The sequence below is a fragment of the Strigops habroptila genome, chromosome 4, assembly GCF_004027225.2.
Source record: "Strigops habroptila isolate Jane chromosome 4, bStrHab1.2.pri, whole genome shotgun sequence".
In the NCBI taxonomy this organism is placed as follows: Eukaryota; Metazoa; Chordata; class Aves; order Psittaciformes; family Psittacidae; genus Strigops; species Strigops habroptila.
The window spans coordinates 78265744-78283470 of record NC_046358.1 but is presented as its reverse complement, the minus strand read 5'-3'; the positions used below and the strand labels follow the sequence as shown (position 1 = coordinate 78283470).

Sequence of the window (17727 nt, the reverse complement as noted above, 5' to 3'; positions counted from 1 at the left end):
TGTAGACTCCCGTCGATCTGTCCGGCGGGCGGCTTCCCATTGGCTCTCCGCGGAGGAGGTGAGGGTGTTGTGTTTGAATCGCAGGGTGGACGGTGGGCGGGTGGCTGTAGCTTGCCACGTTGCCGCCGGCAAGCCTCGCGCAGCCCGACCAGAAGGGGGAGAGGTTCGGCAAAGTCCGGAAACGCTCGGCAATGGCCGGAGGCGGCTTTTAAGGAGAGGAGCGGCTGCCGGCTTGCCCTGCCCCGCCGCCGCTCGGCGCGGGGGGACTCGCTGGCGTGAGCGCTGCGGCCGCGATGCTGACCGATAGCCTGGTGGAGGAGTTCGAGATCCGCGAGGATGAGCCCTGGTACGACCAACAGGACCTGCAGCAAGGTGAGCCGGCGCTGGGGAGTGGGAGCGGCGGGTGGGTGCGGGCAGGGGCTGCGGCGAGGGGGGCGTGTGACGAGGGAAGGAGCCGCGGGGAGCAGCGAGGAGGGGTCGGGTGAGGAAGGGAGCGGCGAGGAGGGCGCAGGAACCGTCACAACGGCGGCGCGGAGCGCGGGGGGCGCGGGGCGCTCGGGTGGGGCGGCGGGAAGGGCACTCGGGGGGCGAAGCCGCCGGCGAGGGTCGCGGGGCGGGAGCGGTGCTTGTGCCGGCCCGAGGCTGTCGCCGCCGGGAGCCCGGGCTCCCGTCACGGCCGCGTGTCCTACCGGCGTGGGCGCGTAGGCAGAGGGGCCGCCGATGCCGGTGGAGATCGCAGCCGTCTTTGTTTGACGGGAGGAGCTGCTGCAGTTGAATCGTGCCCAGGCCCCCCGCCGCCCGCACGGCGGGGAGGGGAGCGGCGCTCCGGAAAGTTGCGCCTTGGTCAGGACGTAAAGCTGCTGTCCAAGGCAGCGCTGGGGATAGCGGGCGCTGGAAGCATCGGGCTGGGCTGCGATGCTGCGCCCTGTCGAGCCTTTTTGTAAGGGCTTCCAGGCGATGAAGTTGTAAATGTGGCTGTGCTCGGTTAGCGACAGGTCCATGATGAAAAACTTTTTAGGTTTTCTTAAAATATATGAGTAACTCCACTATGCATCAGAATTACAGGTATCTAGGTCCTGTATGTCATTCTGTCAGTAGGTCTTAAAACACTACATGCAATAAGTAAATGCTATTCTCGTCTCACAGATGAGGAATACACCAAGTATAATTGCACTAAAACTCTCCTGCAGACATGATATGGAAAGAATGTGCCATTTTCTTAAGAGCTTAGTGGCATTTTAGACTGGTATTTACATACTGTACTTTTTGCTACTAATCCAGAGTTCGTTTTAAAAGGCCAGCTCAAAGCTGTGAAGTCGCTTCCTGTGAACCTGCTCCAGCCTTATGCTCTTGGGTTTTACATTGAAGTACATTAATTCTTGGGATTGGTGGGTGCTACTGTATTATAAACCATGTAGAAAGACACTTTTGAAAGCTCTTCCTAGCTAAGTAGTTTTCACACTGAGATCAGGCATCTGACAGCAGAAACTTGGTTTTGAGGCTGGAGTAGGTCTCTCTAATTGTATGCTTTGACTATAAACCAGCTAACTGTCTGAAAGCTTTATTTAGGTACTTTTAGCTCAAAATAAATGTTTTCATGGTTCTATGGTACAAACCAATCAATTTAAATCAGATACTGAAACCATAGTTTGCTGTCAAAGGGAAGACAGTTGAAAGTTTGAAGACCTGATTTAGCAATGTTTTTACTATTGTCAGTGTTTATGGGGCAGAAGATATAGAAGGAGATTTCACAAAGTAATAACAACAAAGTTCTTGGCTTACTGGTGTTTCTTTAAACTAATCTTTTAATTAAAATGAGCGAAATAATCACCATTTTGTTCTCTGGTGCGAGGTTTTAAGAAACACTATTCCATTCTAGAGGTTAGTGCATTTTGAGGGTTGGTTAATGTTCTTTCAACATTTGACCAATCTTTTCCTGGGGATTATCTTTTTACAAGCCTAAACAGAAGTGACTAGTAGCCTTTCCAAAAGGGGAAGCAGGAAAATAAACTGATGGGCAAGTTGAAATGCAAAGAATAAATTCCATACAGGAATGGGTTATACTTTATACTGTTATACTTTATTCCCTAAGTCTGAAAGACAACTCTTACTTCTCCGAAGACTAAGCAATACCAATGTATGCAAACAGGGTAGTAAGATCGCTTATCAAGATCTTTTGAAACTTGTCACAACCTAAACAATCAGTGCACATTAGAAACACGAGGAGTAGATTTATGAGAACCTAGGTTGTAAAACACCAGGAAGCACCTTGAAACAAGCTTGTAGTCCTTGTTGGAAAAACTTTGACAGTCTTCGTATGCGCCAAAAGCTTTTGCCTCGACAATGGAGGTGGGCTTTTCTGGCATGCTGTTCATGAGAACAGAATGCTCATGGAATTCTTTCATGGAAGGGAACAGTCATCCTTCTGCAATATCCATGTTTTGCTGCAGTATGCTGATTTTTTTGAAAAACAATTCTTTGATATGACTGCTCTTTTTGCATCTTGCTGTTACTCTGTTTAACAGAACAGAGGGTAGACTAAACATGAAGTAGGAAATAGGAAGCTAAGTAAAAAAAAAAAATTAAGGGTTGAATTTTATGGTTAAGTAGACTTCAACCAGTCTTGTATACCTTGCACTTTGCTGTTGAAAAGAACAGGCTTAATTTTAGGCTGAAATTTCTCTGAATCTTTTTGTCAGGTGGGTTATGAAAAAGTAGAAGAGAAGGATTTTGGTAATGTTTTATCTTTTTCTCAATTATAGTAACACTGTCAGAAGATATGGTGGCAAAATGCTGGTGAGAACTGTTTAACATCACAGACCTACCTTTGAAATCTGGTTTTTGGTTTAGAGATTTCTGAAGGAGCTTTCAAACACGAGTACAACTGATCAGATTTACTAAAATGAAGATCTGGAGATCTGCACGTACGCAGTTTGCATTATTAAAAACCTTTCTGCTTACATCTTGGTGGAAAGGAAAAAATGCATGCCTGTGTGAGAACTTAGCTGTTCCTTTACATAAATTTACAACAGCAAATGCAGTGTACTTCTATTGTACAGTAACTATGAGAAATGTAAATAACTGGTTTTTTTTCTGTATCTGGAGAACATGTATATTGCACATCTCACTCTTAAAATTTGCTCTTTGTAGGGCTTATAGGTACTTAACAATGTAGACAAATGCACACAAAGGAAATGCTTATTTTTAGAAGAGGTGAAATTGTTTCAGTTCTTGCTTTCTCTAGGGGTAGGACTTAGGGTTTGATTGCATGTTCCTGAACTCTTCCATTTGTATTCTCCTACTCCGAAACAAATTGCCTTAATTACAAAATAGTATGCTTCTCCCATAGTAACTCATTTGTGCTTCTGCCATTCTAATGAACAGAATGGGTGTGTAAGTACAGTGTCATGAATTGAATTATTCATATTGCATTCAAAGTACTGTGTGGTATGTGCTACTTGATTTAGTAGATGAGGGGACATTTAAGAATGAAACCATCAACTCCTAAATATACTTAAACATCAAACTTTCACTTTGGGAAGGGAAATGGCAGCAAGTAATTCCATTATGCATTACATCTTTAACATAATCCTAAACCCTCTCTAAAGCTCTTATTCTTCTCTATTAAAATAAAAGAATGGACTATTTAGTCTTTGCCTTGAATGATGCCAGTATGGTTGACCAGCTTTAAAGATTGTGCCTCCTAGTAAAGACTTGTGTAGTATGAACACTTGTGGATCGGTACTTCATTTTATATAGGGTGATAGATACGCTGGATTTGAAGACTGCATTATTCTGTAATGTGATAGAACAAACAACTTGGTGTTTGACTGGGAGTTATGCTGTCCATGGCTAAACAATGCACAATCTCTGTTTAAAAACGGGGAAAAACTTAAGCAGGATGCCTTGAGGTTTCCTTATCCAAATACTTTGAACTCCAGCTGTGGAAAAGGCTGTGTTTCTTAACAAGTGGTGTTATAATGAAAAAGCTATGTGAGGATAAACTCCTAAGTATAGATCAGTATGCCATGTGGCTCCTAGTCATACATAGTCTTTTGAAACTGTGAAGAACTCCCATGCAGTGTGATTTGTTTTAAATATTTTTTGTGGCATTTATTCTAAGAATCTGACCTTAAGGTGGGAAACAATGCACTGTAGCTGTAAAGAATGTGTAGAGAATACCAGAGCTGTTGTTTGGCCAGAATTGGACATCTACAACTTAATAGACAAATGCTCCTACTCACTTGTCCTTGTAAGTCTGAATTCGGTCTTTGGCTTACGTACATAGATGGAGTAATCATTTTGGCCAGGCTGCCAAACTGAAGGTTAGCACAAAACAGTCTTGGAACAGTGTTCTATCTATTACAATGTCTACTTGATAAGATAATTGGGAAAGGACAGGAAAATAACATGTTAAAACAAGGGCACCTAAATCAAGTGAAAATGGAATTTGTTTCCTCATTTATCTGCAACTACTGATGATGCTATACATATCTCTTGTATATTAATTTAAGTAGTCTTGAAGTGAATCTAAGTTTTTCTTGAAGTTTCATCTGTGAAGATGATGTGATGCTAGTTCTATGTGAAAACTACCAAGATTGTTTTGCACTCATGCAGAAGACAACCTGGTTGTGGTGCAGGTGATGGGAAGGATGTGGAAAATCAGAGATTTTTAGAAATCTGTTGGATTCTTAACACATAATACCCTGCACAGAGTCATTGCAATTTTAGCAGTATCACCAAGATTTATTTCTGTCACATTATGTTAGCTTTTAAATTACATGTGTTTCTACAGGTAATAATGCAGAATATCTAGCACTACTGAAGCTGTTGAACAAATATCAAGCTTCCCTCTAGAAAGGAATTGAGTGTTCAGATGACTTATTTCTTAATTTGAAACAACCATAGTCACTGCACCCTGAAGATGGCTGAAATGAAATTCAGATTAAGTGCCTGAGAACAACTGACATGTAAAATTATGTTTTGGAGCACATGAAACAATTCTTGTCTCCTAGGCTTATGAGCTTGAAAAGCAGAATAGCTACACTTATTTATCAGTTTGTCTTTTGATATTCATATTTCATGATAAGAAGCATCTGAAACTTTGATTTAGCACTTTGATCCTCTATGACCTGAGCAACTTGGTGAAGGGGTAAAGGTGGAAAACTGCCAAGTAAGCAAGAGTGCAGCCAGCTGTGGCCTGGGTCTGGCCTGACTAACATTTACAGGGTCTTTTATGTTTATTCTTCTAAAATATGAGTGCTGTAAACATGGTGAAGTGTAGTTAACTAACGGACACCTTGGGTAGAGATGCTGGTGCAGAATAAGGCAGAGAGTGGGAAGTGAAGATGGTTGCATGTGTCTGACCTGTGGAAAAAGGACCAAGGGAGGAACTAAGGAACTTAATGAAATCAGAGTATCTTCTAGGTTTTAGGACTGACTTAGACTTGGCATTATAGATGGTATATGAATGCTCCACTTAAGCTAACTTTCTTTTTGAATACTGGAAATAACTTGGAGCAGTTATAACAGCAGTAGAAAATCACTACATGGATTTGATTAAAATGCTTTAAAATGAGATTGTTATTGGCTCTGTAACTTACATGCAAACATGATTTCTTTGCTTAGATCTTCACCTTGCTGCTGAGCTTGGGAAGACACTCCTGGACCGTAACACTGAACTAGAAGAATCTTTACAGCAAATGTATGCCACAAATCAAGAACAGTTGCAGGAGATAGAGGTAAATATTTAAGGGATCCAAGTGTTAAAGTATCTAGACCTGCAACACAATAGCACATAAGTTTGGATCTGAATTTCTTGACATCTCATGGACACTCTAAGGAAAAATACTGAACAACCTTTAACCACTTCAGCTACTTTGAGAATTTGAGAACCTATGTTTTCAAATCACAGCTAGATGATAGTTGATTATAGTTATAACTGTTTTCTGATTACCAGAAGGTTTGCGTCTTTAAACTTCATGCTGAATTTGGCTTGTTTTAATAACAAGTGAATAGTATTTTTCTTTTTGTACAGAAAAGTTACTTCAGTTATTTTATTCTTAAACTTTGCTGATCTTGCCAAGTAAAATGCCATTAAATTATATAATGATAAATAATTTAAATTAGTATATGAAAATATTAGCGGTTACAGCACTTAAATGTAAATGCTGGTAAGTGCAGGAGAGAGACTTAAGTCAAGTTTGAGGATAGGTACTTCCACTAAACTGAGCTGTGGTAGATGGAGCTAGCCTATTTCAATTTAAAACACAAAACACACCCCTCATCCCTCCCCCCCCAAAATAAACCCCACAAAACAAACCCAGCAAACCAAACAAAAATTCATTACTACCTTTTCAAAACCACTCATCTCTTTGTTACCTGGTGGAAAAAAAATGGCCATTTTTGGCAATTAGCTTTTTTACATTGGCTGTGTTCATGCAGACCTAGCATTTATCAGCATAATGAGTTTTTTCCCCATCTATTACAGAGCAGTGCATGGTCTCTAATTAAATTATTAAATATTCAGTACTTTGACTGACAGCATATTGGAAATGCAGTCAGCGTTTCGGTTTGGTTCTGGTACGAATCACAGGGAACAGGCTGTGACTGGAATATACTAGATTTTTACAAAATCCAAGTCCCTTTGTGCAAGCAGTACATGTGCAGTTACAGATGGGGTGTGGATTTTGTACAGCTGCAACTTCAACTTAAAACACTTATCACTTGGTAATAGGTAACTTAAGAATCCTAAGCTTAGTACTTATACATATATAGGTGTCTTTAGTCATGTTAACCCAAATGCAGTGTTTTTATTAGGTGATGCACAATCTCTGGGTGCAGGTTGTTGTGGGGTTTGGATTGGTTTTTTTTGGTGTTTCTAAGATACTTCTGGTTTGTACCTCATTCTTTGGCTCTTTATTATGTGCCAAACGTCATCTTTGTTATGCTATTCATTCTGTAATACAACGGTTGGAATGGCTGCTATTTGTATTAGTGCCACAGTGCTTCAAAAAATGTATTTACTTATGCAGAGGCTTAAAATAACTCATTGCCATGAATGGTTTTTATAAAAAGATTAATTCTTAAGATCTAGAGAGGACAAACACTTCAAGGTGTTACACAAACACTGTTTTCCTTAAGGTTCAACACCTGGAGGAACAACCATGTTTAAGGAAGTGTTTAACACAGTTACAACACACCTTTTGAAATAACAGCATAACTTTGTGACAGATAACTAACTTGGCTCGTTGAGTGTAGCTCATGAAATATAGAAAAATACATTATTGCTAAGCTGCATTCATTTATAGAAATAGCCCAGTGCCATTAAGGATATAATATCCCGGTGGTTTAAGCAAGTTTGATTTAGGTGTTTTGGTGGGTTACTGACTACGTAAGAGAGCTTCAGCACCAGGAAGTGGTCAGAAGTGTCCTTCCAGCAGTGGTCTATAGTTGGTGTGTTGCAAGGGAAAAGTCAGAATGAACCCCTTTCTTGAAATAACCAGAGAGAACCTCAAGATGGAGGAACTGAATATATTAGATTACTGGCACAAGGGATTGCTGCAGGAATTCACCAAAACAAATGGGAATAAAGTTAGCATATGCAAGGTGCAGCACTCTTTAGCTGGTTAAAAGCAGTTCAGTCAGTTATTTTCATTCCTAGCATTCTGTCTTTGGTGGGAACACAGGTTACCCCACTGCTCAGGATACATGTGCAAGTGGCATTCCAGTCTCTATGCTTGATTTTTTTCCTTACTTGAAAGTGCTTGTCTCTGTAACCTAAAGGTGATCTTTCTTCTGTTCTGTAGCTACTCTGCTGCATTTTACTAGCTTTTTCAGTGCAGTTCGTCAGTGTTGATCTTTGGGTTTGGTTTTTCCTCCCCTATTATTTCACATCTTACGGATAGCAAAGTCTAGAACTGGATAAGAAATCATTGTGAAATACAATACTTGTCTGCACTGAAAAAGGTCAAAGGCTTTGAGATGCTTAAGCTTACATCTAATATATTAAATGCAACATTCTACACCCTTGGATCATTATATCTGACCTTTGTACTGACACGTGTACCACTAATCACAGTAGATTTAATAAATGCTGGATTGAAAGGGCAACTTCATTCCTGTCTCAATCTGTTCACAGCACTCAGACTTCAGAAATACTGACACTTTCCTTTTATCATGTGGCAGAACAAACACAAAAAGTCTCAACTGCTGCTTCATGTTAGGTGCTTAGTTGCAGGGGAGGTGGAATAAATGTGAACTTCTAAAGTATTGATCACGACATCTATACTTTGTTCTTGTGGCCTGGTTATACCAAGCCAACTTGACATGAGCACTGAAGATACTGAAGACACAAGGTGGAGAAAATGGAGAAAACTGCAAAGAATTTGCTTCTATTAAGCTAAAACTTCTGCAAAAGCCCATTGTAACAAGTAGTAAAATCAGTTCTGGCACCAAAGCCACTGAAGGCTTCTGTGCTCAGCCGTGCTTATATTGCTGAAGAAAGTCTGAAGATCTCCAGCTCCTTCTGAGAATAACCAGTAGGGAAAGTTAATCTGAAATGGGTCACATTGAGATTCTGCTGCTAATCCATGTACTATTTTTGTGTAAATCCTCAGTCATGTGCACACAGGCTACAAAGGGATCTAGCCAACTGCTATCATGTTGATCTTCTAGAAGTCTGTATGGAGCAGTTACTAGTCCTAGATTAACTTATTATCCGTTCTTAAATTGCCTAAAATGTAAACTCATCAATCTTTTAATGAGGTAACAGGTTAAGTAGAATATTAGAAGTTTTGAGTATGTACTGGCCTATGTAAAGAGAAGTAATTCTGCCTACAAGTCTGGCTGCTCCTACTTGAGGTTTACTTTTCAGTAAGTAGCACGTAGTAATACAGAATATATTGCAAGAAATAAATTCTATGTAAGAACAAAGTATTTCAGATTTAAAGGGTAAGGGTTTTTTGTTCATGTCTGTATCATGCTAATTATTGCGTAGATTTTTAGAACTGGGTCAGTCCTATCCTGGGTGGGACAATATAAGACACTTGTTTAAGAGCTTTAGGTGATTGTTAACTGCTCTTGGACAGAGAATTCCAAGCTTTCTGACATTACTCAAGAAACTTAAGTCTATATTGCTCATTATAAAACTAAAGAGGATTAAAATGAATACTTCATGTGTAGTTTTATTATTCTAAAAAGGCAGGAGACCTTTGTTTGGGATTACAATAACTGGAATAGTTCCCTGTGAGTAATTAAAGATTGAATTCAATAATTTGATTATACTTCCTGGTGCATACTAGCCCATATACTGTCTTAAGTGTGACCACAACCTAAATTCTCTTCTGCTGAACCTAAATGCTACTTCCGACTGGAAAAACATAGGTCAGCTGAAAAGAAATTTAATTATGGATGGTACTACCCAATATTTCAGATGTAATGCTAAGAAAATTGTTGGGTCAACACTATTAGGAAATTTCTGTGGAGCTCACTGCAACTTCTGGAAGGACTTGGTGGTAGTTAAGGGCTATGTTGAAGTCTGGATTCAAGGCTGTATCAGTGACAACTGCGATATGGACAAACCCAATCCAGAAGGCTGCTGGCCAAAGCCTAGCTGCAGCAAGTCTAGATAAACACAGCAGGCACAATCAAACCCAGCTCCTTGGGATAAAAGGCTGGTTGATCCACGGGGGTTAATCTCCATGACAAAGGCAAGCTGGTGTCTTTGCAACTGAACAAAGCAACCACTGGAATCTACATTTCTGAAACTTAGTAGTTTCTCTATGAATATGAATAGAATTGCAGAATAGTAGTCCTATCTCCGTGTTTCAAGTGTAAACTAGTAACAGCAATACTGTCTTGCAGTACCTCACAAAGCAAGTGGAGCTCTTGCGTCAGATGAACGATCAGCATGCCAAAGTCTATGAGCAGCTGGATGTGACAGCAAGAGAGCTGGAAGACACTAATCAAAAACTAGTTGCAGACAGTAGAGCTTCCCAACAAAAGATATTAAGGTAAACTTTTACTAGATTTCTCCTAGATAATGTGAAAAAGAGCACTCCAAGTGTATTTTTGTGTAGTTATTGGGTGGCCATCTGTGTCTAGTCGTGTTCTACAGCAGTGTTAAAGGATAGGGTTCTTTAAAGATCTTTTAGGGCCAAAGGACAGCCTTCAGAGAAGAAAATACACTATGAAGGGATGGAAAATTCCTATCTCCGTGATTAAACACTTATATGTCTTTCACCTTTTAGTTTGACAGAGACTATTGAATACCTGCAAACACACATAGATGACCTGCAGCGACAAGTAGAAGAATTGAAAAAGCCTGGGCGAGGCCGGATGAACCACGAGAGATCTGACCAGCCAAGATCAATGCATAGTTTCTCATGTTTGAAGGAGCTGTATGATCTTCGCCAGTAAGACTTTTTACCTTGCATAGCAAAGAGAATACTGAAATTACTTTAAGCAAAGCTCTAAAAACTAAGACACAAGCACAGAGGTCAAACAAGCTAGCAGAAAAACACCTGGTGTTCACAACTATCAAAGCAGCTGCACAGTCCTGCACTGTGTGGTGGTGCCACTGCTTCTGGCATACTTCTAGACCATATTAGTATTTGTGTGAGAGGAACTGCCTTGAAAGGTTCTCTCCCAAAGTCTCCAACCATATTAAATTGTAGCCTAGAAAGTGTACAGTAATTTGCACCCCACTTTTTTTTTCAGTCAGATAAAACCAGACAGATAATCTGAAAAACAAGCATCCTGCATGCAAAATGTTTTATGTAACTTACCTTTTCCTTGGATGTCTGTGGATATTTTCTTTTCAAGGAAGGCAGGATTCCTGCAATAGCCTACTTGAACTTAAGCTGGTTAAAATGATGCTTAAGCTGGTAAAATGGTGCCTGGAGCTCTGGGCTGCTTTTTAATTTAGAGCAGTTTTTCCCAGCTGAACTGCATTAGTATGCCCATCAGGACAACCACCTGGGGGAAAAGCTCAGACTAGCTTCAGTCCTAGAAGGTTCACTTATGAAATAAAAGGTAATTTCATAAGTCAAGCACTTCCACAGACAGAACAGGCTTTTGTGTTTGGGCTTCAGCACTACATGGAGGTAGGACTGTAGAATAAATCTGTACATCCAAAAGGAAGTTATTTCTTGATAATTTAAATAAGTGGATTCCTTCAAATTGCCCAATGCTTGTGGAAGTACCAGCCTACAGAATTGCCTTGTCAATTTTGATGGTCGTTTCCACAAACAACAGTGACAAAACTTACAAGAGTGGAGTGCTGCAGAAAAAAAAACCCTGAGTGTCTAAGTACTGCATGATACATTGAGGCAATGTTTAAATAAACTTAAATTGTAGGTCTAATTATTCAATAAGGGTGTCTGTAACTTGAAACTGTTCCTAAGCTGCCATTCTGCTTAAGCTGGGAGGCTTGATTTGATGGCATATCAGTATTTACAAACTCGGTTCTGATGATTAAATGGACAGATAGGTTAGTAAAATGACCACTATGTGTACTTTGAGGTATGATAGCACGTGGTTTATATCTGTCATTAGTTACCCAGGACAGGAAAACTTTAGGAGGTGTGGTCAGCTGTACTTCCTACATTTGATCATATTTATTTTCTTTCTGCAGGTATTTTGTTTATGACCATGTGTTTGCAGAAAAGATTACTTCGATGGATAATCAGCTAAGTCCTCTAGAAGAAGAAAATGAGAACTTAAAAAAGGCAGTTACAGTTCTGCAAGCCCAACTGAACCTAGAAAAAGAGAAGAGGGTAACGATGGAAGAGGAATACAGTCTTATGGTAAAAGAAAATTGTGAACTTGAACAGAGGCTTGCTGATATAGACTTGTATCGGGCTCGTGCAGAGGAGTTGGAAGTGGAAGTAGCTGAAATGCGACAAATACTTCAGTCTGAAAACACATTACATAAAACGGAGAAATTGGTGCCAGAATCCTTTTTCATTTCATTCAAGGAGCCTTTAGAAAGGGAGCTTGGTCAGAGCCCAGCAGATGATGGACTTCTGGCTGTATCGGAGTTTGAGAAGAAGGCACTGAAACGGAGCAGCAGTGAAACCTTCCTGAGCAGTGCTGCAGGGGGAGACATTCTAAGGGACCACGAAGAAACATGTATTAGGAGAGCTGAAGCTGTGAAGCAGCGAGGAGTCTCTGTGCTTAACGAAGTTGATGCTCAGTATAATGCTCTGAAAGTGAAGTATGAGGAACTTTTGAAGAGGTGTCAAACGGCTGAAGATTCTTTGAAAAACAAGGCTGTACAAACGCCGAAGCAGTATTCCAAAGACCTAACTGTAGGGAATACCCAGTATGATCTTCCAACTAGCAATCAAGAATTCACAAATGTGGAGCTAAGTGACTCTCCCACAAATGCTCTTCCTGAATATAAAGCACTCTTTAAGGAAATTTTTAGCTGTATCAAAAAAACAAAGGAAGAAATAGATGAACACAGAGCTAAGTACAAGTCCCTCTCCTCTCAGCCATAATGTTGGACATGATGATGACCCATTTTCTATTGATGACTAATCTGTTAGTCAGGAAGGGGAAAAACTTTACACCAGTGTCAGAAGACCCCTTTTACAATGTATTTCCTGAGCACTCAAAATGAATGTTTTGAATTGGCTTGTAGGCCTGTAGTTAACAACCTAGTTAGTTAACAGCTAGTCTCCCTGTACCTATGTAGCAATAGATTTAATGTTGTTTAGCACTGTCACGCAAACTAGTGGTTGTAAAGCAAGCAAACATCATAGCTTAATACTATACTACTACTTCATACTACACTTAATCTCTGGCCAGAGCAGTTAACTGACTCTAGTTTCCTTAGTCCACTTAAAAATTAACAGAGCTAAGAAATCTGTACTCTCACAAGGAACCAAACTAAAGCTTTCCTTTGGTTCACACTGATGATCTAAGCCCTGTAACTACATCTCTGTGGAAAATAAGTAAAACCAAAGCCCATGACCAGTGTCTTGGACAGCCTCTCCTCAGTTCTTGAGAATGAAGTCAGCAGTCTAGCTGAGCTTGCTTTGGCAGGGAGGTGGAGACCTGGCAGAGCAGACTCTGCTGTGCTTGGTTTAAGCTAGTACCATGTTTTCACATGCACTAAGCTCTCCCCCAGATTAGTATAAATGTCTTCCTACTAAGAAGGGATTTGATGTAAAGTTTGCGTGGCTTTTTAGGTATGGTTTGCTATGTAGGGCACTTTGTCTGAAGGCAGGATACTGTGAATTGATGATGTTTGTTATTTGGGACCTACTGTTCTTTGGTGGAATGTCTGCAAAGTACATTTTTATGTGTATTTGGTAAGATAGAAAGTTGCAATTTAGCTATTTAACTTTAGGAGTAGTATTGATGTAGTGGGATAGCTTTTAATCTTACATACCACAAACTCGAAGTGCTTGAAGGAGACAGGCCAGGTGAAACCTTATCACATTGTTTTGGCTCTTGCTTCCAGTGTCAGCTTCTGTGGATGATTCCACACTGCCTGCGAGGTGGGAGGATGGACACAATGCTGCCAGAACACATCCTACTGAAAACAGGGGACCACACTCTTGTTCTTCCTCCCCTTCACTCCCTAATAGTAATCTATATATACTGAAATTCTGAAAAGCAAAGAGCATGGAGAAGTATGTTCTTTAAAACTGCTTCAAAGTCTTAAGAAAACAAAGGTTAAGAGATTAAGAGGGGGAAGGCACAATGAAAGGTGACATCCTTTTCCTTATTAAAGGGTCTTCTTGGGATCAACTTTCTGCCTGAGTTGCTGTGATAGACCAAACTATTGACAAAGAATGTTGACAATTTCTCAGCTTTAGTTCAAATGCGGCTGTTGCAGTTCGCCTTAAGTTGTACCCTGCTGAGCCGGTCCTTCAGCTGCAGTATTAAGACTTCATTTTGTGGGAGTTTCTCTAAAACATGTATTGCATTTTGAGGATTATTATTAATGGGAATCTTGACTCTTCTATTTTTTCTAAACAACTATATAATCCTATCAAGCCACATGTGTAAGTAGTAATTACAACCATGTGTGCCAGTTGGGGACCAGTAAACTTGCTGCAGATGGCACCTGCGTTATCTAGTCTTGAATCTTTCCCACATGGCTCAGATGGAGTTCCCATTACAGTTGTATTTTTAAAACGGTCATGCCACATGGAAAAGGATAGGCCTGTCTAGGATAGAAATCCAGGGGGAATGAAGTAGTTTCTCCTTAGTGTTGTGGTGTTTGTCAGTGCTGTTCGAAAAGAAGGGGAAAACCCAAAAAAGGCAGAAAAGCTGCTATTCTGCCATCAGGTTAACTGTATTGTCACTGTTTCCTTAACACTTGGATCTGTATCACCTGGAGGTCTGCCCTGATTTGGGTATGGGGAAGCAGTAAACTTACATGAGAAAGGTATGGCATGTTAGTCACAAACCCTTTACTGCTCCCTCTTCACTGCTTTAGGGGAAGGGTGATCCACACCTGCCAGATCAGAAGACATGTAAAACTCAGTTTTTGGTGAAATTGGTGATCTCCAGTGGGTTGTTACTGTTGGCTAATTTAGAGTACTTTCATATATACCATTTTTATGCTTTAAAAATACCAAAAACGTCCTTGGATTTCCACAGTACTTGATTCTTCTGCAGTGTAACTTTCCCCTTGGCTGCCTGTGCCGGTGCTCGGCTCTGGCTGTACTGTACTTTAACCTTAACTGTACATATTATGCAATAAAAAACTTTCGTGACCTCTCTTAGACTGTGGCCTTCCTGGAGGGCAGCTTTTAGATGCAGCCACAGGTATCGCCCTGGCAACAGGGCTGTGTTGGGTGCATGCCACTAACCAAGACAAAGGCTGCAAAAGCTGCCTGAACTTAAAACACCTCCCTCATACACTGATGTAGTTAATAAAGTACACTAGCATGTTAATTAAGGTAGAATTTTAGTAGTTGAAAAATAGATACTTTCCATAGAAATGTGAAATGCTGTAAATATGGTAACAATATTCTTAGCCAAGTTTACCTGGATTAACTACCTTAATCGGCTTAGTCAACAACTCAACTCGCCTTTTCAGAGTGTAAGTAGATGAAATTAATAGAATCTCTTTGAGCTTCTCATGTGATGAAAGTATAGAAAAGAACATGACCAGTAAAGCAACCATCTTGTACAGTGCTTACACAGTAGGATATTCCTTAACCACATTGCAGCTAGGCTTCCATGATAAACCTGCAACAGAGAGTGGTTACCACACATCACGCAGTGGGCTCTTAGCTCAACAGCTACCTCTGGTTACACCCTGCAGAACATGGTGCAAGCAGAATGATGTAAAGCAGTTCACTATCTACTTCTAACCTCTACTAAAACATTCCTGACTGTTATCTGTAAGCTTTCAGGCCACAAAAGGAGTGGATACACCTTCCATTTCTTCTTGGACAAATACAAGGCTGGGTAGAATTGACCTTTGAGATAAAATTTTATTTAAAAAATTACACAAAATAGAGGTTTTACATTGTTGCCATGTGACAACTACAACTGGATGCCTTCCAGAGGGTGCACTCAGCTACTTTACCTACCTACTTACCTCACTGCATTTGCATTCAGTAATGCAAAAAGTCCCCCAAACAAAACCTGCACCACTAAAAGCAATCCAGTAGTTGTTCTGCATCTGTTCTAAATGCAGGTGCTTTTCCAAATGACTCAATCCACAGACAACAGGCAAGAACAGTCACTATGTAGTACAGAGCTCAAAGATTTTGTCCCCCCCCTCCCCGGCCTGGCATTTCCATGAACGTGACTGTCTTTTTATATAGAAAGGGCTGCACGGGCTGTTACAACACTCAGCCTGAAGCATGAGCATCCAGGTATTTAACAAAAACTGGGATTTTTGTAAACAAATTTAATTTATTGGCATTACTTATAAAGTATTAGATCATGATTTTCCATCATGTCTGTGTCAGTATATGGTTTTATTTCTTTATAACGAAACAGAACGAGAATGGAAATACATTAGAAGTCCCCGATTAATCAAGCTGCAGACAGGGTCCCATGTTGTTCTCCCAGTTGCTCTTGCGCCTAGGTGGCCATGCAGACACGGGTGTGAGCGTGTTGGGATGTCAGTGACTGTCTTGCCTGCAACGCCCGGGTGCCCCAAAGTAGGTCAGGTCCTGCCCCGCACTCCCGAGGTCACAGCATTACTCTGCCTGTGCCGCCCGCTGCAGGTTTCCTCTTTCGTCCTGGAGATCACTTGAAACCGCTACCACCACTGTCAGGACTGCACCGTCCCCTTAAGATACCACATTCCACCGTAGCTCACGCAGCAGTCCTGGGGAGACAGGGAAAGCGTGTAAGGTGCTGGGAGCCATAGTGTGGCTTTGGGACAACCCATGACAAGCGTCTCCTGTCCAGTGCACAAGAGAGCATGAATCTGGAGAGCAGGTTATCTCCACCCTAAGACCATATAGCTTAAATGAATGTAACAGACATGAGAGAGGAAAGGTTGAGAGGACACAAGGACAAACAATGCAGTGGCAGGAAGAAAGCAGCTTGCAGGGGGAGAAGATGGGGATTGCGCAGCAGCCAGCTTGGGAAAGGGTGAAGACAAAGGGCACTGAGGGATATGCAGGCTGAAGCTCAGGTGGAGAGGCTAAAGGGAGCAACGGGAAGGGCTGGAGTGTGAAAGCAGTTACTACAGCTGAAGCCCTTTAAGGAACAACTTTCTATGATAATGAACTGTTTCACCTCAGACCAGTGCTTTGGTATTCTGACCACATGCCTGCCACACTTACAGCACGTAAGCACCACAGCAAAGGAGTTCACTAAGTGGGTTTTCTTGTGGCTCATTTTCTTATTTCTTCTATTAGATGAGCACCAAGTCTCTTGAGTTCTAAGCTAATGGCTTCTCTTTCTTTTGCTCCCACCCTCCCATTTAGGTAATTCCATATAGGCTTAAGTACTGGTACCAAACCGATGCTGCAAAGCTTAAAGAGGGGAAAGCATCTTCTTTCCTGAAGTCGTGGGACTTGCACATTGCAAAAACAAAACCAAAATTAAGCATGGAGGGTAGAAAGAGGGTTTGCAGGCTTGATCTGCACATGCAAGAACACAAACCCTGTCAGTCTGTTCCTCTGTGTATAAAAAAGGAGCACAGGCAGATGGGGAAATAGGAGTCAACAAATCCAATTTCATTCAAAGAGGAATCCAATCTCTTGTGGCTTAAAGAAGCCAGAGAATCTTCCTGTTCCATTAAATCATACGTCTAATCTTTATTTCAGAAACAAAGATAATTTTACATACTTCTGTGACAAATGTATTCATGGCAAAGCAGCCTGGCACAACACAAGGCTGGCTGCCTGATCACTTAGTGACTTACATAAAAAAAGTACTTTTTCAGAGGAAAGTATTTTTTCTAGAAATAGGTTATCTGTTAAATAGCAACAGCACCATGAAAAACTAATGCCAGTACATTGTCTAGATGTTCCAGGAGAGCTGATACTTGAGCGCATCTAGTCACTTGACAGATCTCAAGCACAGGCAAGCCACAGGAAATACTGTCTAGCAGGCAGAAACATCTGAGCTTCTTTTACTGGTAAGATGACCAGACTCTTTCAAGCAAGACCAGTTTGCTTATTATCACAGCAGCAGATCTGTAATTTTTCAAACATGCTATTATTCTGTGTGCAAATCCCAATGTAATTAAGAACTTAAGCACTTGTCTCATTGAAGTGGGTGACAGTAAGCAAA

The 17727-nt window shown here is 40.9% G+C and overlaps 2 protein-coding genes across 3 annotated transcripts in view; one reads left to right on the top strand and one right to left on the bottom strand.

The window, feature by feature from the left end:
- Nucleotides 1-75: 75 nt before the first annotated feature.
- Nucleotides 76-14739, top strand: CDR2 (cerebellar degeneration related protein 2). Of its 2 annotated transcripts, XM_030482975.1 has the most exons (5): nucleotides 76-372; nucleotides 5629-5741; nucleotides 9865-10013; nucleotides 10251-10415; nucleotides 11636-14739. In XM_030482975.1, the coding sequence occupies exons 1-5, from the start codon at nucleotides 294-296 to the stop codon at nucleotides 12501-12503; spliced, it is 1374 nt and encodes a 457-aa protein (XP_030338835.1). In that variant the 5' UTR covers nucleotides 76-293; the 3' UTR covers nucleotides 12504-14739. The 2 variants fall into 2 exon arrangements, with proteins under 2 accessions (XP_030338835.1, XP_030338836.1); XM_030482976.1 differs by lacking the exon at nucleotides 76-372 and having other exon boundaries at nucleotides 5669-5741; nucleotides 9849-10013.
- Nucleotides 14740-15441: 702 nt separating this feature from the next.
- The window catches only part of POLR3E (RNA polymerase III subunit E), a 31056-nt gene continuing 28770 nt past the window's right edge, over nucleotides 15442-17727 (bottom strand). Inside the window, exon 21 of the mRNA XM_030482974.1 lies at nucleotides 15442-16309. Coding sequence (XP_030338834.1) covers nucleotides 16253-16309 — 57 coding nt within the window. The 3' untranslated portion in view covers nucleotides 15442-16252. The remainder of the gene's footprint in view (nucleotides 16310-17727) is intronic.